The sequence below is a fragment of the Cololabis saira genome, chromosome 5, assembly GCF_033807715.1.
Source record: "Cololabis saira isolate AMF1-May2022 chromosome 5, fColSai1.1, whole genome shotgun sequence".
NCBI classification, from domain to species: domain Eukaryota; kingdom Metazoa; phylum Chordata; class Actinopteri; order Beloniformes; family Belonidae; genus Cololabis; species Cololabis saira.
In genome coordinates, this window is record NC_084591.1 from 43,113,847 (window position 1) to 43,138,146 (window position 24,300).

A 24,300-nucleotide genomic window follows, 5' to 3' on the forward strand; every position below is an offset into this window, starting at 1 on the left:
CACCGGCCTGCCATGGTCCTTCCTGCGGGTGGTGGGCCTACTGGAAGGCGGACCCGCGTCGCCGTTTCGGGCTGAGCCCGGCCGGGTCCCACGGGCAAAGACCCGGCCACCAGGCGCTCGCCTACGAGCCCCGACCCCAGGCCTGGCTCCAGGGCGGGGCCCCGGTGACGCCGATCCGGGCGACGTAACGGTCCTTGATTTCTTTTTCATCATGGTAGGCTTGTGAACCGCTCTTAGTCTGGCCCGTCATCCAGGACCTGTTTGCCATGGGAGTCCCTACCAGGGGCGAAAGTGCCCCCGACAACATAGCTCCTAGGATCACTCGGGCACACAAACCCCTCCACCACAGTAAGGTGGCGGTTCAAGGAGGGGTAAAAAATAAGTATGCAAATAAGCAAATAAGGTATTTGCAAATTAAAGTTGAAAATAAGTATTTGGTCAATAACAAAAGTTCATCTAAATGTTTTGCTATATACCCTTTGTTGGCAATGACAGAACATTTTCTGTAAGTCTTCACAAGGTTTTCTACACTGTTGCTGGTATTTTGGTCCGTTCCTCCATGCAGATATCCTCTAGAGCAGAGATGTTTTGGGGCTGTCGCTGGGAAACACAGACTTTCAACTCCCTCCAAAGATTTTCTATGGGGTTGAGATCTGGAGACTGGCTAGGCCACTCCAGGACCTTGAAATGTTTCTTACGAAGCCACTCCTTCGTTGCCCGGGTGGTGTGTCTGAATCATTGTCCTGCAGAAAGACCCAGCCACGTTTCATCTTCAATGTCCTGCTGATGGAAGGAGGTTTTCACTCAAAATCTCACCATACATGGTCCCATTCATTCTTTCCCTACACGGATCAGTCGTCCTGGTCCCTTTGCAGAAAAACATCCCCAGAGCTGATGTTTCCCCCCCATGCTTCACAGAAGGTTTGGTGTTCTTTGGATGCAACTCAGCTTTCTTTCTCCTCCAAACAAGTTGTGTTTCCACCAAAAACCAAAAAATCCTCTTGTGCATCATCCAAATGCTGAAGTAAACTTCAGACCTGGACATGTCCTGTCTTCAGCAGGAACGTCTGTCCCTGCAGGATCTGATCCCTGATCGTAGTGTGTTACTGATGGTTCCTTTGTTACTCTGGTCCCAGCTCTCTGCAGGTCATTCACTAGGTCCCCGTGTGGTTCTGGGATCTTTACTCACCGTTCTTGTGATCATTTTTACCCCACGGAGTGAGATCTTGGTGGAGCCCCAGATGGAGGGAGATTATCAATGTCTTGTATGTCTTCATTTTCTAATAATTGCTCCCACAGTTGATTTCTTCCCACCAAGCTGTTACCTGTTGCAGATTCAGTCTTCCCAGCCTGGTGCAGGTCTACAATTTAGTTTCTCACGTCCTTTGACAGCTCTTTGGTCTTGGCCATAGTGGAGTTTGCAGTGTGACTGTTTGAGGTTGTGGACAGGTGTCTTTTATACTGATAACCAGTTAAAACTGGTGTCTTTTATACTGATAACCAGTTAAAACAGGTGTTTTTTATACTGATAACCAGTTAAAACAGGTGTCTTTTATACTGATAACCAGTTAAAACAGGTGCCATTCTGTGAAAGCCAGAAATCCTGCTTGTTTGTAGGTGACCAAATACTTATTTTACCCAGGAATTTACCAATTAATTCAGTAAAAATCCTACAATGTGATTTCCTATATGTGTAACTGCAAACTGTTCACTAAGACACAGCATTCATGTGGTATAATCTTTACCATTTCTGCCACTTGGAACAGTGAACATTTAGGGCAAGACTGCTGATGATTAGTTAAATGGCCTTAAACCTTAATTTTACCCTTGCTTTCAAATTAGCCCAAAAATGTTTAAATGTTTGAAACGCTGGTGTTCTGAAATAGTCTGAGCAGCAAACTCATGCAACCTTTCTTAGTGAATCATCATCCACAGCAGGGACCAGGATAGTGAGGCTGCGTTTTATAAGATCTGCAATTCCCCATCAAGATTTTAGATGCAACAAAGACATCCTCAGCTTTACAAACTAAATATCCATTTGCTGGGATTAATAGTTTTCACCTCCTCCTACTGGGTAGAACTCTAAACTTGGCAGAGAAAGCATTTCCACAAAAGAATATCAGCTAAAATGTTTGCTGAGTAACTTGCAGCAGCAGCAAGCTGTTCAATCAGCAGCCTTACACACGACTGAAAGGGAAGAGGTCAGAGGACAAAGCATCCAGAAAAAAAACATGCGTTTTCTTTTATGAGCAACAGGAGGGAGGTGAGAATGACATAAATGCAGAACAAAGACTTCCTCATTCCACTTCTGATGGAAAAAAAGCCCCGTCCGACCTGTGGATTATGCATTTTCTCTTTATGGTTTTATGGACTCGTGATTTAATCCCTGCTCTGTACTGGTTATTCCAACTGATTTCATGTGTTAATCCAAGCTAAGATCCAGGCTAAGACACTGCAAGAAATGCATCTTTTCAGGACAGAAAATAGGTCAAGTGTCCAGACATCATCTTGACCTGCTGCCATATCCACAACCTCATTTGCATTTTTGACTTTTCATAATTACATGCCCAATTATCCCCTGCTTGGTGGCCTATTTTGCCTGGCTGCTCCCAAATCAAGCAGAAGCAAAAAAACTCATTGTCCAAAAGAAAAAAAGCACACACTGAGCCATTGATTGAGAAACGGCCATTGCTTCAGCAGTCCTTCGTTCAATTTCTCTGTTAAATGTTATGATTGGACTCTGTTATCATCTAAACTGTAAAACATATTATCAGAATAAAAAACTAATTCAATGACGGAGTCAACTTTCCACGATTCATTTTGGTCAACTCTCCGGCTAAAGCCATGGGGATGAATTTATTAATATTATTATTACGTTTATTGAACAGGGACAAATGTATCAAACATTGTTTCATAAAAAATACAAAACAGATGTCATACATACAGGTTTCTAGCCAGAGCTAATTTGCGACCCCCTGTCCCTGGTTAGGCCTTTACTTAAAATTAGAAAGCAGAGTTAAAACAGTACAAAACCATTAAAATACAAAACATGCAAAACACAATAAACAGAATAAAGACAATAAATAGTAAATAAAATAAAGACAAAGACAAGAAGCAAAAACACAAACCAGATAAGGACAGAAAACTAACATAATACAGTGGTTCAGTATGTTAAAGTCAATGCTCATGTTGTTTTACTTGTTGCTAAAAACCTTGAGCTCTGTCGATATTTTGATTTCAGGTTCAGTGTATTCTATAATTTGGTACCTATTACCGAGAAGGATGACTGTCCAAATGTTGTTCTGCGTTTTGCTATCCTACAATTACTGCTTGTTGCACCTCTAGTTCTAATTCCACTGTTTTATTTGTTTACCAATTGGCAGAGTATTTCTGGGGCAAAGGTTATTCACACATTTGAAAATAAGTTTTAAAAATGAGAAGCCTACAAAACTGTCAAAACTTAATAGATTGAATGAACCACGGTGGCTTTTATCCACAAGTCACAGACTAATATCATGCTCAGGATGCATCCAGTATTTACACCCAAGTGGGTAAAGGTTGGAAACTGAGCCTAATCAAAACAACAGACGCCATCAACCTAGGACTGGACAATCAGTTGTGAGAGGAAGGATTTGAGAATTGTTTATTCCACAATCTTATAAACTGGATAATGTCAAAGCATTGTATTTTTCCCACACTCAGAAAGCTGAAACGGTCTCAACGAAATAAGGAATATGGGTAGCAATTTATAACAACTACACACTATTAAGCATTAGTTAGTTAGATAGTCCTCACTTTAGATGGGCTCTCCTGAAACACTTAACATAAATCGTTCATTGAGTATGAATAAGTGTTTATAAAACATGTATTAACACTCTAACCATGTACAAATGTACGCATAAATATACATACAAATGGTTCGTATATAATTTACTTAGACATTCTAAATGATCTTATGAACCATTAACAGACATATAATACTTATTTATAAATGGTGAACCTATCATTTACAAAGTATGAGAATCCAGCTATACAAATGATACATTCATGATCAATTAAGCATTTTACTAATGCTTAATAGTGTATGGTTGTAAGGTTTATAACTGTGTTTATTAATGCTTAGTAATGTATGAATAATGCTTTACTAATGATGAATTCATGATCAATTAAGAATTTACTGATGCTTAAGTAATGCTTAACAGTGTGTAGTTATTATAAAGTGCTACCAGAATATGACATTAAATATCTAGTTTGCATTGACCTACACAGCAGAAAATTTGAGAAGCCAGAGGGCAAAAACGTCACCTAACAAATATTAGAGGAAAAAACTCTTGAGAGGCTTCATCAAGGAGACGAGAACATATATAGATCTGTGCTGAGCAGGCGCTTCAAAACTCAAACTGTTGTCAACAAGAGGGTGACAACAAGAAGAAAGAAAGAAAAAAAATGATCAAGAAACCTCCCAGAGCAGGGGTCGGCAACCCGCAGCTCTTTAGTGCCGCCCTAGTGGCTCCCTGGAGCTTTTTCAAAAATGTTTGACCTCTTTTACCTTTTTTTCTCTCTTTATTGTCTCTTTTTTTTAATCTTTTTTTCCTTTTTTATTCTTTTTTTCCTTTTTTTCCTCTTTTTTTCCTTTTTCGTTTTCCTTTTTAATCTCGACATTTCGACTTTTTTCTCGACATTTCGCCTTTTTTCTCGACATTTCGCCTTTCGCCATTTGCCTTCATTCTAAGGCTTATAAAAGACTTTTCATTTTTTGCGGCTCCAGACATATTTGTTTTTTGTGTTTTTGGTCCAATACGACTCTTTTAACATTTTGAGTTGCCGACCCCTGCCCCAAAGTATTCTCCTCTGGAATGGGCTGCTGAGCTGGGATGTCAAGTTGGTCAATTTGCTGCAAGAGATTTTGGGAAAGATAAGAGCATTCCTGGCAAGTAAGACACCACTGGAAACTCAAACTCAACAATTATCCTGTCAAGGACTAGAGCTGCTGAAGAAAACCTACGGTGGACCCCAGTGTTTCAATTCCTTTACTCACTTACTTCCTATTCCTTACTTGGAACTGTTTGCAAAATTTTCAAACTATTCCCTTTTTGATTCCAGTGAATGACGTCATCACGCATGTTGTTCAGCAGTCAATAGTAAACATGCCCAAGGGTTACAAATGCTCCAAAGTCTGGTTACATTTCAGTAAAAAAGACAACAGGGTAACTTGCAATACTTGAATACCTCCTCAAAGGGTTAGGGTTGCAGATTTGCAAAATGCAGTTTGATTGTATTTGACTTGATTGTATTTGTCACGCTGACCGTTTTATTTTTGAGTGCTCATGTTCATATTTGAATTTCTATTAGAAAAATGTTAGACATTCTTGTGGAATTGCCACAGAATAATTTGTTGTATTTTATTTATTTCTACAGAAGAATATTTTATTTATTATTATTCAAATGTTATATTGGTGATGCTAATCAACCTTTTATTGTCCTTTTTTTGCCAAAGAGAATCGATAAGGGAATCGATAAAGACCCGAATCGTTACGCAGAATCGAAACTGGAATTCGTATACGCCCTATACGCAAGAAACAAAATTAACGTAGTAATTACAAGATTATTTCATCAGCTCCTCAAAAGAAAAACCTTAATTGATGGAGGAAGTGCTTTTTCACATGACTGTAAATATTGAGGGTTGTGTGAGAATACTTGAGTACTAAAACAAGCCATGTTTCAGTACCAGAACCTTCTTTGGACTCGAGCAAAGTCACAATTTTCAATCAGGTTGACTTAATGAAAGAAAACTGTCCCAATTAGCTACTACTTAATCATGAAAAACAGGTCTTAAGTTACATGGGTGTGAAAGTAACAACCCACAGTTCACGCAGGCCAAAAACACTTCATTTCAATCATCTCTATTCCACTGTTGATGCCTTTATCCCTCAGACAAATCATTTAGTTAGTTAATGAGCAGGAACCACTGGAATGTCCTTTATTAGTCGAGCAAACACTTCAGGAAACAGGGGATTTAACACAAAAAAAATATTTATTAATATCGTTACATTTTAAAAATCAGAAATACACTGTCAAAACTCTGACAGATGATTGAGGATTTTTTATTATGAACATCAGCTCATAGAGAGAAAAATAAAAATGGAGTCATGTTGGATGTTCATATGTTCGTATAGATGTGACGTAAGGTTTCAAATGATGCATTTAAAACTGTTAAACAGGCTCAGATGTACATGGACCGGGAATACAAACTGACATATTAGTGTAGAAATATACATCTCATGAGAACATATCCTTTAACCGTTTAAGGCATCACCTTAATCAGGCGCAAAAATAAACTAAAAGCTGATTCACTTGCAGACTAATAACCATCTCAATCTCAGCTCAACTCAGTCTTGTTTCATTCATTAAACTGAGCTCATAAATGAATGATGTGTAGTTCAGATAACACTTCTGTATGGCTTAGATTATTCAGAGTTGCCATATAATATTATGCCATTTACCTGCTGTAAAACTAACATCAGCAGTCTGCATGGAGTTAAAATCAATGTTTAATCAAGCAGAAAACAATCATAGCGTCTTCCCTTAAAACAAACGTAAGTGATAAAAAAAAAAAGTATGCAGCTTTGTTCCAGATGAAACCTGACCTTTTAGAAATGAATAAGGTGCGACAACAATCATTTATTCATCAGTTAATGCTGACAAACTAGGACGGTGATAGCTGGTAATGGCACGGGTCCACACTCGGAGGACGAGCGTATTAAAGTCCACGTTCCACCACTTCAGTCATACGTTTGCGAGTCCTGACGGCCTTTCCGACGGTGAGGCGTTTGCAGACAATCTGATACATATGGCTCTGATTTTGCAGCATCGCTCCAATTCTCCACCCAACACTTCTGGGAGGGCAGAACGCCAAGAGCTTTGTGTCAAAACCAACTGTGTAACATTCAGGAAATTCAGTCTCATAACCCCATCTTGCAGGGTTTCTACAGTAGTTTTAATCCGTTTCATGAAAAGCTGTATGTATTTTTTTTTAATGCTTTGATTTTTCTCATGTGTTTGATCCATTGACTTTTAAATATCTCTGAAACATTCAACATCATTGATGATTGTAGCTCAGTTGCAGTTTAGAAAAAACAGACCAAACCATTAGCAGTTCATTTGACTTCTGATGTAAAACTAACTTCACACTCAATGTTTACACAATAAAACAAATTTGCCCTCCTCCCTGTACAACCGTTAACACTTTCACATTTGTACAAATGTATCACAGAACTATGTACGTTTTCAGACTGGCAAATAAATAGAGAGACAGAGAGAGAGAGAGAGAAGAAAAAAAAAATCAAACCCAGACTAACAGAGGAAAGCTTGAGTGCTTTTGGATAAAGTTAATAAAAGGATTTAACCACACCGAGTGTTTGGACATGGTTTAAGGCTTCACTCGTGCACGGTGCTCTTGGACACGATGTGCAGTCCCTCGTTCTGCAGACGGGCCAGAGCAGGGCCGTAAACCTCCTTCTTCATTGGAACCACGAGACCTCTCTCATTGATCTCACCTACAAAAAAGCAACAACATTTAACAATATCACCTCTGTTCAGTGAGTGGATGAAAAACAATAACAGATTTCAACATTTTTCCGTTTCCCCGGACACTTTAACAACCTGAGAGTCACTGTGTAAATACAGTTATATCAAGAAGTAGCCATTCATTTAAAGGAGCATGAGGCTCCTTTTAAGAAATGAGACTCTCTAGCGCCACCCTTCACCACGACGGCCGTCGGGGGTACTGCAGCCAACTCATTCAATAAAGTCTGAACTTTGATCAAATCTTGACCATTTCTTTTCATACTTGACTGTCCAAACCCTTCTGGACTCAACTATCCACGCATGTTAGTCACAGACTTGCAAATGGAAGGTGAGCATGAATCAATCTTTTTTATGATGTTAAATTGTATGTATTTATTTACTTTTATTTATTTATTTAATTTTAGTGGTTAAATGTCTGGAAAAGAAAAAAGTCAAATCATACATGAGAGAAACTATTCAGTTTGTGGCAAAATATTTTTATTGTATGAAACTGAAGATCATAATGCAAACCTGACATTTACTTTTAGTTCAGTTTGTGGAAAATGGTTGGCCTGGCTTTCTCTTTAAAACTTAAACAGTTATAAAGCATTACAAACTGTAACAATAGGGCAAACGCACAGCATTGTTTTGTATTTTGTGTCTTTCAAATAAAAGACAATTTTTTCCAGTCATATGTTCCTCATTCAAGGTTGTTAAAAAAAATACTGCTATAATATCGTATCATATCGTTATCGTGACCTCAATATGGTGTATCGTACCGTATCGTGAGATTAGTGTATCGTTACACCCCTAGTGGACGCACAGTTATCGACAGATCTCTGTCGTTACGGAGAACGGTTTGTCTTTGTGTTGATAGAGCCACAAACTGCTGGGATTAATCATTTCACAGCGGCAGGGTGTGATCGCATAAATCTGCTTTCAGGATATTGGGGGGGTTGATGGGTAAACGAGGGTACTCATGGTACACAAAGGTGCAGGTGGGTACATGTGGGTAGATTGGCCTTCAGGAGGATATGCAGGCACAGGCAGGTACAGGAGGGAGAGGAGGGTAAAGGAAGGTGCTAAACCAAACCTAGTCAGTACAGCAAATGTATGAAGAATTTTGGAAACAGAACAACTTTCTGGATTTTAATGGATGTATATTAGCAAATTAAATCAAGTTGATCAGGGAAATTATTTCACTAGGGTCTTATCTCTTTGCTAAGAGCGGAGGAAGTGAGCAGTCGTGCACGGGGACATCACTGACCGTCAAGAACCATGCGAGCAGCGATGGCTGCTGGATATCCAACCGTCTTGGCCATGGCAGAGAAACCGTTGGGTTCCCCGTAAACCACCAGGCTGATGTGTTTGGTCTCCAGCTCACCCGTCGGATGTCGAATCCCCACATCGTTTCTCATGATGATCATGTCCCGCTCTCCCTTGTCTGGCCACAAGACACAGTCCATTCACTTTTGCACTTTTCATTTAACATTTTCTTCTAAGTGGGAAGACAATCAAGATGCTCACCAAAGGAAAGTTTGACTTCTAGATGTTTTGCAAGCACAGCCAGAATGCTGTCAGCGTGAGGCACTGCGGCATCGCCAAGCATCTCAAACCTGCAGACACAAATAAAAAGAAAACTGAAAGACACTAAACAGAGTCATCTTTGCAAAAGTTCATTAAAAGCTTAAAAGCAAACAACTGTGCTGCAAGTCCCCGGTGGCCCACATGTCCTTGGACAAATGTAGAGATCAGCAGTTGCTTTTTGTGGTTTTCATTTCAACGGCGAGTTTAAAGGCTTTGTACGCTTTAACAGCACAGATGGAATGTTTTAAAAAGTTCACTGTTACCGTTGAGAGTTTACGGCTCAAAGCCTGTGTGGCCCTCGGCCCTTCATCACCAGAAGCAGATGAATAATGACAGCATGCAGCCTTGATCTAAAGACACGCTCAGGAAGGTGCATTTAAACTCAAGTTTAAATGAAATGATTGAATGTGGTGGACACCTTCAGGCCTCCTTATTAGACAGGCAGCTGCAAAGTGGGGAGCAGAGGAACAGCCTTAGCGTTGCTCCGGCGCATCATACATATTCAAAATGAAGGTTTACTGGGTTTATTTTGCGATGTTTTAGCTTGTTTTTTCGAAAGTAAAAAAAGAAAGTTACGCCACAAAATCTACCATCAACCGGCGTAACAGCTGAAGCTTCTGTTGAAAAAGCTCTGACTGGAATATAAAAACCCGCGGCTCTAGAGCCGCATGCAGCTCTTTAGCGCCGCCCTAGTGGCTCCTGCAGCTTTTTCAAAGATGTTTGAAAATGGAAACCGATTGGGGAGGGAAATATATTTTTGGTTTTAATATGGTTTCTGTAGGAGGACAAACATGACACAAACATTCTCAACGTTTCCCAATTATATAAAAATGTGTAGAATAAATATTACATTGCAACATTTCTGTTAACGAAGATTTGTACGGAAGAGTATCAGGGCCATGCAGGAGAAAAAATATTTGAGAGGGGAAGATTTTTTTTATTGTGCACTTCGAGAAAAAAGTGAAAATGACGAAAAAAAAGTCGTAATTCCGAGAAAAAAGTCGAAATGGTGAGAAAAAAGTTGAAATTTCGAGAAAAAAGTCAAAATGTTGAGAAAAAAAGTCATAATTTCGTGAATAAAGTTGAAATGTTGAGAAAAAGGGCGAAATTTCGACTTTATTCTCGAAATTGTATTTCAACATTATTCTCGACATTTCGACTTTTTTCTCGAAGTGCACAATAAAAAAAAAAATCTTCCCCTCTCAAATATTTTTTCTCCTGCATGGCCCTGATACTCTTCCGTAGAGGATTCAATGTTTCTTGGAGCGAATCATTTGCATTCATTGCCTGAATGTTTGCTCTGTAGCGAGAAGTTGGCCGATAACAAAAAGAGTCGCGTGGAAAGACATTAACATGCTACATTTGCAGCCGAGGACCCAGTTATAACTAATATAGATACATGTGCTGCCTTCATTCTAACTACACACTCATCGTGTGATCGCTGTGAGAATGGCAGGGTACAGTGTATACAGTATCAATAAAATAAAGCTTTCTGTAAATGAGAGAAATAGTAAAACAGGGTTTGTTTTTAGAATCCAAGATTAAAAGGCACTACATAGAGGGAAGCACTTCTTCCAAATATTTACTGTTTATGTAGGATGATAAGATTGTGGTAAGTCATCAAAATCTTCAAATACTCCAGATAAATAAATGAGGCTTTCCACCCCATGTCTAATATTTGTATTTGGATGACAAACACTGATAGTATATGGTGAGCAATGCTATAGCCAGCAAGGTGCTGCAACTGCACAACTGCAGCTCTCTGACATTGTGGGAGCTCAACCCTAAATCCAAATGTTGCTCTGTAATCTGGACGGACTGCTGTTGTAGGAAGACGACGCCGAGGCGGTGAGATGGAAGCAGATGTTATCCAGAATATTTGTTCCCATGTTTTGAGAGTGTCAAGCTGAGTATCAGAGAGCTCATTCCTCCCAACATGTCTGCTAGAAGTGTGTGTGAGGTATAGGGCTGCAACGATTGGTCGACGTTGTCGACAAAAATTGATAATCAAAATTGTCGACAATGAATTCCATTGTCGACAATTGTCGCCAGACGTGTTTTTCCAACGGAGTGAGGCATCTCACTTCAGTACAATCTCTGCCGAGAGTCGCACATGCACGATAGTGTCTCAGCAGCTGCAGGTAATAAAAACTTCAAAAGTTTGGGAGCATTTTAGCCTCGATACGGTGAATAAAAAGACTGGCAAGGTTTGCAAAGCAGACGTTGCTTTTCAGGGGAGCACGTCGGTAATGCATTAGAAGAGAAAGCACGTCGGAGTGTTGAACAAAACGGACTCGCCTGTGTAAGATATTAAGCTTATTTTAATTTGTTAAATTAATTTGTTTCATTCGTTAACTTTGTTTATTTCATGTTATTTATTAGTATTATTTGAGCCACTCACAGCTACTCTCGTTGCTATAACCTCAATCATAATTGATGCAGCGCGAAAGTACAAAAAGCTTGTGTGATGACGACAATGATGGATTTGCATCTAACTTTCAGTCAGGTGCCTATAACTGTCAATTATTCATCAAGCTCCACAATGATCATTTTAACATTAAATCAGATAGATTTGTCTGGACATTTCTCTTGCGGGACGGGAGAAGACACTAAATTAATGCATCTCTATTATCGTGCGCCGTGCGGGCATGAATTCTCAGAGTTTTGCGGATGCGGGCGGAGCAGGATGAAGAAAACAGTCCCGCTATATCAGGATGATATATCATTTGCCACATAATTAATGCAACCTCATACTAAATTTTAAAAAAAATTACTAATTATCCGATTAGTCGACTAATCGTTTTGATAGTCGGTGACTAGTCGACTATTAAAATAGTGGTTAGTTGCAGCCCTAGTGAGGTATCTGGTTGTACATTGTGAACCCTGCATGGCAGCTTTGGTTTCGCACCATCTTAGCGTGTCCATGATGAAGTGGTCCTCTCCAACGCGCTTGTACACCGCCTCTTCAAACTCCTCCTGAGAGAGATCAGACGACAAGCCCATCTGCTGACAGAGAAGTTCTTTCTGCAGAAGAGACCAAAGAAAACATTCAATTTAGCTGCCATTAAACTCTTTCATTTCTTCACACTGAGACAATGACAGACTCCTGGTTTGCCTCCTTGCTCTAGCTCAGCTCTTACTGGGCTGTTTCATCAATCCCAAACGGATAACAGATAACGGATATGGCAAAGACAAAAATTACATTTGTGCTGCTATTACCGTTTTCTTTTCCTCCTCAAAAACTATTTCTGAATTCAAAATGATAAAACTCATGCTGAAGACACAGAATCCTGTGCATTTTTGTAATTTCAAAAAGGTGGATGAACTGGAAACAAGACAAAAATGCCACTGAACTTGCTCCACTCCTCAACAGAGCTTCTTACCCAGGAGACTGGTGAGGTTTGCTGCAGGAAAGGACTGGGGTCGGCGTTGATCAGACCAAGTTTAACAAAACCACTCATGGTCTTGGAGAAGCCCTGTCAGAGAGAAAAAGGAGCTATATTTAGTTACAATGAGCAAAAGAAACAAAACATCCACCCTTTCTATTCAAGGTGATGGTGATTGATAGACTAAGAACGTAGTTGTCTTAAAAGAGCATTGAAAAACCTTAAGTGTGCATATGTATGTATGTATGTATGTATGTATGTATGTATGTATGTATGTATGTATGTATGTATGTATGTATGTATGTATGTGTGTATGTGTGTGTGTGTGTGTGTGTGTGTGTGTGTGTGTGTGTGTGTGTGTGTGTGTGTGTGTGTGTGTGTGTGTGTGTGTGTGTGTATGTATGGAGCTAGAACAGTCTCATAATTCACAAATGCACAGGACAAGTTTTACAAATGCACAGACCGATTTGCAAATACACACACCGTTTCACACGTGCACAGAACAAGATTCACAAATGTATTTTTGATGCACACACAAATATAACCTGATTTACAAATGTTTTTTTGTCTGTGAGCTGCGCTGGATTTGTGTGTGAGTTTTGAGACTCCCCTGACGTGACTAGATCCACAAATGGTTTTTTTTTAACACGGAAGGATCTGCAACCAATCAGATTAAAGGGGCGGATACACCTGCTGTTTGAACTGCGTTAGCGCTGTTCACTGAGAAAAGTGATTAATATTTCAAGTTAGTGGAGTAAAGATAAAAAACAGTTACAGGAGATAAAATATAAATAAACAGGATGGAGAGGAGATCACTGCTGCTTTTCTTGTGATCCCGGTAAATAAAACAGCGCGATTGGAGATGGTTTGTGGGGCTGTTCAACCAGAGCCGTCGGGAGAGCTCTTAGTCCTGCCGATGCAGCAACTGATGATGAAAAACAGGGACTATAATGACACTAGTCAGTTTATCTGTAGTGATTAGTCTGTTTTAGATTGGGCGGAGTGATACGCCACAGTACGGCACTAGGTGCTGTGTTGATGTTCTAAAATCCTACGCTGTTGAGGGACATTAAAGTACACTGGAACTCAGCAGAAGTTTCCCCGTGTTTATCCTACTCACGACCCGAAAAGGTTTAATGTAATAAGGTAAGGCTTAACTCTACACCAGCCTTACATGAGTAAAAGTTCAGAGCTCAAAACCCTGCAAGAGTCCCGTGATCGGGACCAAAACGGTACTAGTTTCTTCTGAGCGGAGGAAGATTTTGGTTATATTATTGGTTATATGTTATGGTTAATGTAGAAAAACGGCTATTTTGCAAAATAGCTGTTTTTCTGCATTAACCATAACACACACACACACACACACACACACACACACACACACACACACACACACACACACACACACACACACACACACACACACACACACACACACACACACACACACACACACACACACACACACACACACACACACACACACACACACACACACACACACACACACACACACACACACACACTGGGGAATGCACGTTAAAGCAGTTTTACCACAGTTAATGGTGTGGGTGCTAATGCCTCCCTGGTATTCTCAGGTGTGTGTACCTTGAAGCGCAGCGTTCCTCTGACCAGAGTGTGGGCTGTCTGGATGCCGTACGGCTCGGCGTACTTGGTGCTGTCACGGTTTGGAAATCCCTCTAGGTTGAAACCTGGTAGGAAATCCATGGGCGAGGCTGAATCCATCAGAGATCCACCAGCCGGGACGCTCACCACCTCAAATCAACACAAGCATTCAGCTCATATCAATAGGCACCTTTGACGGACGGATGTGTGTCATCTTCTGCTCTTTGGACGGGCACGTACCTGGCTTTCTTTGAGGAAAACGGCAGGACTGATGGTGTTGAGGAGGACGCCGTACGGACTCCAACTAAACTTGTAGCGAAGAGGATTGTCTGAACACTCAGGAGCAGGAAGTCCACCACAGAATGAGCTGTATGATTCCACCTTGAAAACATCAACAACAACGTCATTGCACTCAGACTTATTTAAAGTAACTTCATATTAACAATTGTATCTCAGGCGCTTTCTCTCTACTTTTACATTTCAGGAGCACAAATGTGTTTTCTGAAAACATCCCAAGACTCAGTTTAGTTAGGATGTGACTGTATGGATGTCAACAAGTGGGCCGTCTTCAAGTCCATCCTCCACGGTAAAACCTCAGTGATTCAGAGCATGAAACTGTTACTTTGATTACACTGAACCAACAGAATGCCGTCATCACATCTCCTTGTGTACATGAGTTGGCCCCGAGTGTTACAAGGTGGTTACTTTGTGTTTCTCAGACACAGAAAATGACCAGCCTGCTCAAAAGGTCACTTCCTTTTATTTTAGGTGATTTTTAGAGCAAATGAGGCTGAAAGTGTAAAAAAAAAAAGTGTGAACTCAAAGGCGGCTAAAACCAGAAGTTAATGGTGAAATTGTACATTCTTAATGAAACGATGAAAGTTACTCTGTAGTTGCTGAATTCACCATTTTTGACTAAAAATATAAATCTGTTATTGCTTGATGCCACATTTATTTGGGTGGTTGTTGAGGCTCCAGGACGGACTGCTCAGAGCGGTTAAACGGTTGATGAATGCATGTGCAGAGGGGTCGATCTGCCCCCCCCCCGACGAAACCTTGCACGCAAGTGGAGACACATGCATTAATATGTGGAAAATCCTTTGAATACAGTCTCCTTTAAAGACGCAGAGACGGCGTGTGTGGAACTCACGGTGCAGCCGTCAGCTTTGGCCCGGTCGATGCACTCCATGGCGAGCATGTGATCGATGCCCGGATCCAGTCCCATCTCGTTCACGATGGTGATGCCTGCAGCCTCCACACTGACACACATCCACACACGGGTCGTTAAACACACGTCAACACTCTGGTGTTGTTAATACTTCTAGATCAGGGGTCGGCAACCCAAAATGTTGAATATTGGACCAAAAACACAAAAAACAAATATGTCTGGAGCCGCAAAAAAATGTAAAGTCTTGTATCAGCCTTAGAATGAAGGCAACACATGCTGCATGTATCTATATTAGTTAGAACTGGGGGAAGATTTTTTTTTCATTATGCACTTTGAGAACAAAGTCAAAATGTCGAGGAAATAGTCAAAATTTTGTAAAAAAATCGAAATGTTGAGAAAAAAGTTGAAATGTCGAGAAAAAAGTTGAAATATCGAGAAAAAGGTTGAAATGTCGAGAAAAAAGTCGAAAGGTCGAGGAAAGTGTCAAATTTTGAGAAAAGGAAAAAAAGAATAAAAAGGAAAAAAAGAAAAAAAAAGGAAAAAAAGAAAAAAATTAGGAAAAAAAGGAAAAAGAAAAAAAGGAAAAAAAAGGTCAAACATTTTTGAAAAAGCTCCAGGGAGCCACTAGGGCGGCGCTAAAGAGCCACATGCGGCTCTAGAGAAGTGGGTTGCCGACCCCTGTTCTAGATGCTGCCTTTTATGCAAGCAGTTGGTTTTAATTTATTCTGTTCATACATTTGTCACTTTATATTTTGTTTTGAAAGTTTTGAATTCAACAGAGTCGTATGTAGACACATCAAGTGCTGTTATAGCCTCATTAAAGCAGCTGACCTGAAATGATTTCAATATCTACACACGATACAACAAAATACTCTTAATTCCTGTTGAAACTTTGGGGTACAACTGGGGGGGTCACCTGCTCTGCAGCTCCTTCATCGCAGGACTCAAGTAGCTGGCTGTCACCATGTTCACCTTACTCTTGATGCAGTGTTTGGCAATGAGCGGGTGGAACGAGTACGGCAACATGCTGAAGACGGGAGGGAGGGAGGGAGAAGAAGAAGCTTCAGACAGACAACCTCTCAATTCGTCTCTACGTCAAACGGTACAAGTCTGGTTCGTCTCAAAGGAAAAGCTTTCCATCACACGGAGTAAGCGATCGACTGTTATTCACATTTGAAAATACTGACAATTAATTAGTTTGAATTAAGCAAAGATGAAAGACAAGTGTGATTTTCTGCTCAGGCTGCAGAGGCAGCTGTACCTGATGACCAGGTCGTGGTCTTTGACCAGAGACTCCAAGTGTGCCTCCTGGCTACTGACGTCCAACATGATGGAGATGGTGTTGGGGTATTTGGCCGCCAGCTCCTCTGCCTGCCGCAGCAGCGCTGACGCTGGTGGGGTATGAGACAAAACAACAAAAACATTGAAAAAAGTATTTTCTTCTTTACTCTTCCATCCCTGCTTACGGAAGAGTATTAGGGCCATGCAGGAGAAAAAATATTTGAGAGGGGAAGATTTTTTTTTTCTTGTGCACTTTGAGGAAAAAGTCGAAATGTCGAGATAAAAGTCGAAATTTTGTGAATAAAGTCGACATTTCGAGAATAAAGTTTAAATACATTTCGACTTTATTCTCTTGTTAAGCGTGTGTGGTGGTTTCCATCTTACTGCTATTATCTTTTTTGCTGCTGTTAGGCCAGCGAGTAAGATTGGTTTTTGACATAGTGAAGTATTGATTGTTGATAAATTACTTAAAATAAGTGTTTGAGGGTTTATTGGAATATTCTATACTGTTATGGAGGATAATGCAGCTGCAACCTGTTGCCAGGAATTTGCAACAGGTTGGCATTCCCAGACCATGTGCAGTCCAGTTTTTACCCAGCCAGCTCTGGTAAAGATCCTTAAGAGGGATAGCCGGGCAAACGCCTAAACAATGATATTGTTAGGATTCAGAGGAGCAACAGTGTTGTGGTCGCTGACCCGTACGTTCAGACAGAGCCCTAGTTCATGGGGGGGGGGGGCTTGTAAAAGCTTTAATACAGCCATGCTGACTGTTCATGTCTTTGAGATACAGCTGCTTCAATGTTTCTGAAGAACAATGTATTTAAAACTCAGCGGTTCACAAACTCACCGACAGTGACCTGGGTCTTTGCGTCACGAGTTAAATATTCCACGACGGGGCCGGAGACGTATCCCGAACCAAGCAGCAGGACTCGCTTCATCCCAGCCTTCTTCATGATCTGAGCTTTCTCCCTGAGTCACACACACACACATACACGCACACACACACACACACATACACAGTCAGGGAACTGTCAAAGGGAAACGCCATCGGGGCTCAGTGTCTGTACTTCACCCCGAGTCACACAGGACAAATAAGAACGGGAACTGCAGGCAAATTTAGGTGTTGAAGCCAATACACCGATTTGTGTATAGCATATTATATTTATCATATTCATGAGAGTCATTTATGATCATGCTGCCACCTACATATCAAATCAGGATGAATTACTACTAGGGCTGTTCGATTTTGCCCAAAAATAAAATCTCGATTTTTTTCTCTCAAAATCCGATTTTCGATTACGATTATTTTGTGAATTGACAAAAGGCAAAGAAATTATTTCAAATATGCTGTTTTTTTATTGAACATTTACCCATTGGGCTTTAAGTGCAAACTTTGCTCTTATTGAACCAAAAATGAATGAATAAAGTGCAAAACTCTGTAAAATAAGTTGAAAAAAAGTTTTAAAAAATATAATAAAATAAAGTTTTATCTCTGAAAAAAAAAAATCAGCAAATCAGCACTTGCAAACATACAGTAAGTTATATTTCCAATTAAATAAAACAAGACATTTTCTAATTAAACTAAACTGGGTCTTTGCATGCTAAATAATAATGCAACCCATGAAGGAGGTAGAGGTGTGTAATGTCAGTTATTACATTTGCTATTCACATTTGCAAGTTTTTTGCAAGGAAAACGAGCCGGTCTACCCGGTGACATGTTACAACGCCCCCTCCTACACTAAAGAGCCTCTCCGATGGGGCACTCAGGTATTGAGAGGTATTTCCATCAATCATCAATATGGTATCAATCATTAATATGTGTGCAGACAAGGTTATTAAAAAAAAAAAAAAGTGAAAAATCGATTTTACGAGTTTCACGTTTTAACATCGTTCTAATTACATAATCGCGATTACGATTTAAAATCGATTAATCGAACAGCCCTAATTACTACTGTTTATGTTGAAGTGCTGATGATGAGGATGCAATGATGATGTGAGGGGGTGTAAACTATTTTTCCGCATTTCCACATATTGGGAGTTTTCTGTTTCAGTTGATCTTTATTTATTCTGCTGTTGCCGTTATGCAATAAAAGGAAATATTGTGACACTGCCAAAGAGTGAACGCGCCCTGATTTACTGGCTCCCGCTCCCACATGAGGACTGCGATTAAACAGAATTAGAACAAAGTAGTTCAATTTACCCTGATCATTTTAGATAAGAGCCACACAAGTAAGCTCAAATAGCCACTTCATTATTTGCATTAATAAAATGATTAAAACAGGGCTTTCAACAGATACTGCAAGTCTTATTATTTTCTCAAACATCTTAAGATCTGAGCTCTTGTCTGGCATGTTTTTCTCATCCCTTCGGCCCCCTTAAGCATGATCACATATTACAGCATGTAACCCCCACATGTGATCTGGGACCTGTCCCCACTGCACCCCAGGGGGAAGAAGAATCATTTCAACATCCATAATATTGCTACACTTATGTAGCCATAACTACTTATTCCATTATTTGCTTAATCAACAAATTAAACATTATAGAAAAGTTCATGTTTGTGCATCACCACTCAAGGCAACTGCTACTTTTTACATATAAAGTCAAAAGTTCAGATTGTGTACCAGGTTTAGGTCTTCATGGCACAAAAGGTAAACTAGATTTTAACAGTATAAATATGATCCAGAACCCAGAAATATAACAAACTGTCTAAAAGACTGAAAGCCCCTCTCCTAAAACACAAAATCAGAACCAACACCAAACTGAGATGCACTACAGGTGGATGTATGGAATAAGTTAGAGAGGGATTTGAAATCATGTAGAACCTTAACTTATCTAAAAAGACATTGAAAAGAAGGATGATTTCTCTATATCAAATTAATGAGTGGTGATGCTGCTATGTTGATTTGGGTATTCATTTAATTGGTGATTGGATTTTTTAAGGATGAAGGAAACAGGTAGATGCACCTTTTTTTGCACCCCATGGAGGCAATGTGTTTTACTGGCAGTCTTATCTCTCACTTCTTGCTTTTATTTCATTACTTTAAATAATCTTTTTGAGGGTAGGCAATTAATAAGCTTTGCTTCAGGCTACACCTTTTTCAGTCTAGATGTTATTTGTATATTGGAAACTTTTTTGTAATGTTTTCTTTGAACAGTGTATTAGTTTCCTTGTCGTCATTTTTATTCTTAATTTTGTAAAAGCTATTTTGATGTTTGTCTTATTTTTAGTCTTTTTTTTGTAATGTCATGACCGAAATAAACTAAACTAAACTAAACAAGATTCGGTTCCAACTGACAGATTTATCTGAGCAGATTATCTCAACAGCAGCCCGTCAGTGATGCCAGCAGGATGATAATATTATTGAGGCGTCACACAGAGTAGCCTGTGGCATTCTCACCACAACGACCCCTCCCCTGCCCCCTAAAGTCTCCGGAGTCAGACTCGTGGACTCATTAGCTGGAGCCGAGTCGGACACAGCCCCGCACGCGTGCACAAGCTGCAGGCGCGACTGGCCGGAGGTCAGGCCTGCACGCGGCGTCTTAATTAATAAAAGGAAAGATAAAGGTTCCCCGGGGAGGATTTCTTCCCCAAGTTTACATATCTTAAGGAGCCAAACTCAAACAAAAGGATTAAGATTTTGGCTTGTCTGGAAAAAAATTATACGTATACGGATCAAGAAGGAAGAAGCTCATCTTGCAAGTGGCCTAAATATGAGCGAGGGTACGACGACGTTAGACGTTCCGCTCGGACGACAGCGGTCGACAAACTCTTCAACCAAGCTGTTCACGGAGCCGCCCGCTGTGGAGCCGGGCGGCCCCGAGTGCAAACGCTGATGACCTACAAACAATATCAGTGTTAGGGAGCCATTAAAATGCATTCAACAGTAACAGCCAGTCAGGCTGCTGAGCAGACAGACAGACAGACAGACAGACAACATGCAACCAATCAGAGCTTTGCTAGCCTGAGAAGATGATCAAACAGATTTGAGCTCCGAGATAAAACAGATCGGAGCAGAAAAACATTAGTGAATTATAAGAATTGCAAGTAAATTAACACATGCACATATTTGTGGATGATAATATTAACTAATCTTAGTAACAACACTTGCAGTCAGCAAACAACCAGGGCAAAACTGTCAGCCATACTTTGCCATATAATTGGTTTCTTATCAACACTTAATTTGCGAAGGACTTAATTAAATTAATTAAATTAAGACACGAGTTAAAAGTAGTCACTGACAGAAAATCTTTTTTTGCGAATGCTTAAATATCCCAAATTTAAACCAATTAAGGACGTTCTGAGTGTGAAAATGCGTTGGGGCGAAGCAAACTGTAAACAGACACTCCAGCAGCACACTGCCGGACACTCAGTTTATTTTCATATGCCGGACATGCCTCATGCATCTCTACATTCCTATGACAACTGTCTGTGCAGAGCGCAAGGCAGAGCAGGAGAGAGGTTTATTTTCTCCTGATTTTTTGTCTGTAGATGCTCATTGTTATACCATTCAAATGTGAGTTACAGAGAACGGATTGAATACTTCCTCCTCAAACTACAAGTCAAATTAAAGCTGCAAGCAGCGATGAACGGGCCCCTCACTCGCAGTCTTGTGCACGTTCAGGCTGCAGTGGAAGCTTGTATGACTTGCATGTAGATTCTTCAGGCCTGGACATTTAGTGGATGAAACCACCCACGACTCTCTATATCAAACCATTCAAAAGTTATGGCAGAAAGTAGGAACTAACACATATCGACCAAGCAGATGAATGGGGGGCGCGCGCTTTTTGGCGTCTATCGTCGCCACGGTAACGCTTTCGACTGAGAAAAGTAATGTGCATCGTCGCAGGATCGAGACGCACATTTTGATGTATAACACACCTGGGGGCACTTTATGGTTCGGGCGAAGAAGCGGCCAAAGAAATTGCATAAATTGCGGCAAAATTACACGATTAATTCAAAATGGCCGACTTCCTGTACGGTTTCGGCCATGGCGCCAAGAGACTTTTCTTTAAGTTGCAACATGATACAGGTGTGTACCGATTTTCGTGCATGTGCGTCAAACCGTATTGTGGGGCTTGACGCACAAAGTTTTCTAGGGGGCGCTGTTGAGCCATTTTGCCACGCCCATTAATGTAAACCATTAAATATAAAATTTTTCGCCAGGCCTGGCTTGCGTGAAAAAATTTGGTGACTTTTGGGGCACGTTTAGGGGGGCAAAAAGGCCCTCATTTCATTGGAAGAAAAAAATAATTCCTACAGATACAATAGAACCTTCGCACTGTAAGTGCTCGGGCCCTAATAATCGGTCAGATTATGTCCTCGTGTTCAGATCTCCCTTAAGGAAGACCAGGATTAGCCCCTTCTGCTTATCTGAAAAACGGTTACAACCACGCGTGATGAGCAAAACTTAGTGTTGAAACATCTTTTGAGCTTTGGATACATTTATAATCCTCTAAAGGTCTTGATGGAAGAATAGCAAGCAGCTTCCCATCGATTTCAGTCTTCATGCTAAACTAGACCAATTGTCGTGGATTTGTGCTTGTGAACAGGAATTAAACAAATAATCACATTCTGATCCAGCTCCAAATTTAGGAACAGCATGCAATAACTTGGAAAAAAAAGGAAGAAAAATGAGAGGCAGACTGATTGAGCATGACGGGTGATGGGGATGTTGATGTAAGGTAAGAAGAGGAAGTGTCTACCCCTCAGTGCCCGAAGGTAAACTTCAGCCTCTGCAGTTGGAGAGCAAACGTGGGCTATTAACACACAAGCCGCGTTAGGTGTTAGTGCAGTCACAGCAGGAGGAACTGTGGAGGAACAACCACAAGACATGAGTGGCTATGCCGACATCCACCACCGCCTACTGGAGGAAGCCAAAACATCACAGCTATTAAACTAAAACAAAGGAGCAGTTAGGAAGTAAGTCAGCAAAACGCAGGATTGCAAAGCACAACTATCACTACGCTTTTTACAAGTTATCAAGGGTACGTTAAAAACTCTAAAGTTGGGTAAGGTGGCCTGGGTGAGCTGTTACAACTGGCAACAAAGGGAAAATGTTACCTGTCTTGTTATCTTTAGACAACTCATCCTTAAACTGGTTGCATTAACTCGTAGGTAGAATGTGTGCAAAGTCATTTTGGACAGATGTATCAATATTTCAATTGGAATATACAAAAATCTACCAACCAACAACATGTTTTCTAGCCAAATATGAAGTCAAAACAGACATATTTCATAACACAAAACCTTTGTTAAATATTAAGTCCTACCTTCTTTCTCGAAGTTTTTCAATGTACTCAAACTTTGGGGTGAGTACTCCGTTAGAGGTGATGATGGCCTTTAATAATGAAAACATAGAAAAAGGAAGGAAAGGGAGGACCACATCAAATATAACAAAACTGCTTAATAATTTGAATCCTTAAAACTTCAAAATGATGGCAGGGAAGTGTGGATGAACAGCTTTTCCACTAAATGATGTGGCTCAACCCACATTTATTCGAGTGGTATTGCCATTCGAAGAACAAACTGTTTGAATCTCTTGATAAACATTATAATACAGTTTTTTTTGCCAAACACGACCTCTTTCCACGTGAACACACAGAAAAGCCAAGTTTCAGAAACAATTACAGCTGATAATCACAGTTGCACCTCAGTATCCCCTAGTACACGCGCCTGTTCCCTCCCCATTTTAACAAACTGACAAAACAGAAAACCCATAATCTTATTGACAGGTGGAGATTGCATATCCATGTAGATTCGGGCTGCAATTAACGATTCATTTCTTGTTGATCAATCGATTATTCTTTTAGATTAATCTTATGATACATCTTTCTGTAAAATGCCAACAAATAATACATTTTACCATTCTCACAAGTTTTTACTTGTTCATTCAGAACAATCTCCATAAATCTAAACTTATTCAAACCTCAAAAAGTGCAAACACTGTATAAGATCTCACTTTGTGTAAAAGTCCATAATTCTAATAAATTAAAGTGTTAATCGCTGCACAATTCAGTGTCTTCACTTTAAGGTTTGAGGACTATGGGATGTTTTCTTTTGAGATGCTCAGGCTTGGCCGTCGTACTCCGGTGTTGCACTAATTTAGATTTTACTGAGCGTACAGGGCACCATGTTGTTGGATCTCTCCCTGAAAAAGTCCCAAACCTGATGCTCGAATCCAGTATCAAGAGGAAGAAGTTTCATTTGATTAATGTTTGCTACTTGTACTCGCCGTTGTCAGGGTGTTGTGTACGTGCGGCATGCCACGCATCAACGCATGTTACAACAACCTACAGTGGAGATCTGCAGGTCACTTATTTTTCTATAGTAAATGCAGAAAAGTTGAATCAAGCCACATCATGTCCTGGAAAAACAGCGCTGTTTTCATAGATGATCCAGCAGCGCAGGCTCATGGGTAAACCTTAACATGTACACATCATGGCTTCCATGCGTATCCTGCGTTCATTTGGCATGTCGGTCGCGCACATCTCCCAAAAAATACGCAAGGCGAACAATTATACTACTTACGTCTCTGACTTGGGGGCTGTAGTCCTCTTCTTCCAACGGTCTGGAAGCGTCTGAGGCCAGCTGGTAATGAAAAGACCCAAAACTTAACAACCAAACAAGGAAAGTAGCAAGCCAGAAAGGCGTTATTGTCAGGGGGACAATCTGACTTATCACAG

At 40.4% G+C, this 24,300-nt stretch overlaps 1 protein-coding gene across 2 annotated transcripts in view; it reads right to left on the reverse strand.

Annotated features, from left to right (window-relative positions):
• Window positions 1-6,007: 6,007 nt before the first annotated feature.
• aass (aminoadipate-semialdehyde synthase) overlaps window positions 6,008-24,300 on the reverse strand; it is a 51,332-nt gene continuing 33,039 nt past the window's right edge. For both annotated transcript variants that reach the window (XM_061722216.1, XM_061722215.1), the window contains exons 12-24: window positions 24,146-24,205; window positions 22,888-22,955; window positions 17,462-17,583; window positions 16,595-16,724; window positions 16,250-16,360; window positions 15,316-15,424; window positions 14,406-14,546; window positions 14,148-14,315; window positions 12,537-12,629; window positions 12,062-12,177; window positions 9,094-9,182; window positions 8,834-9,010; window positions 6,008-7,556 (exon numbers count right to left, since the gene is read on the reverse strand). In XM_061722216.1, the coding sequence (XP_061578200.1) occupies window positions 7,438-7,556; window positions 8,834-9,010; window positions 9,094-9,182; window positions 12,062-12,177; window positions 12,537-12,629; window positions 14,148-14,315; window positions 14,406-14,546; window positions 15,316-15,424; window positions 16,250-16,360; window positions 16,595-16,724; window positions 17,462-17,583; window positions 22,888-22,955; window positions 24,146-24,205 (1,503 nt within the window). In that variant the 3' untranslated portion in view covers window positions 6,008-7,437. The remainder of the gene's footprint in view (window positions 7,557-8,833; window positions 9,011-9,093; window positions 9,183-12,061; window positions 12,178-12,536; window positions 12,630-14,147; window positions 14,316-14,405; window positions 14,547-15,315; window positions 15,425-16,249; window positions 16,361-16,594; window positions 16,725-17,461; window positions 17,584-22,887; window positions 22,956-24,145; window positions 24,206-24,300) is intronic.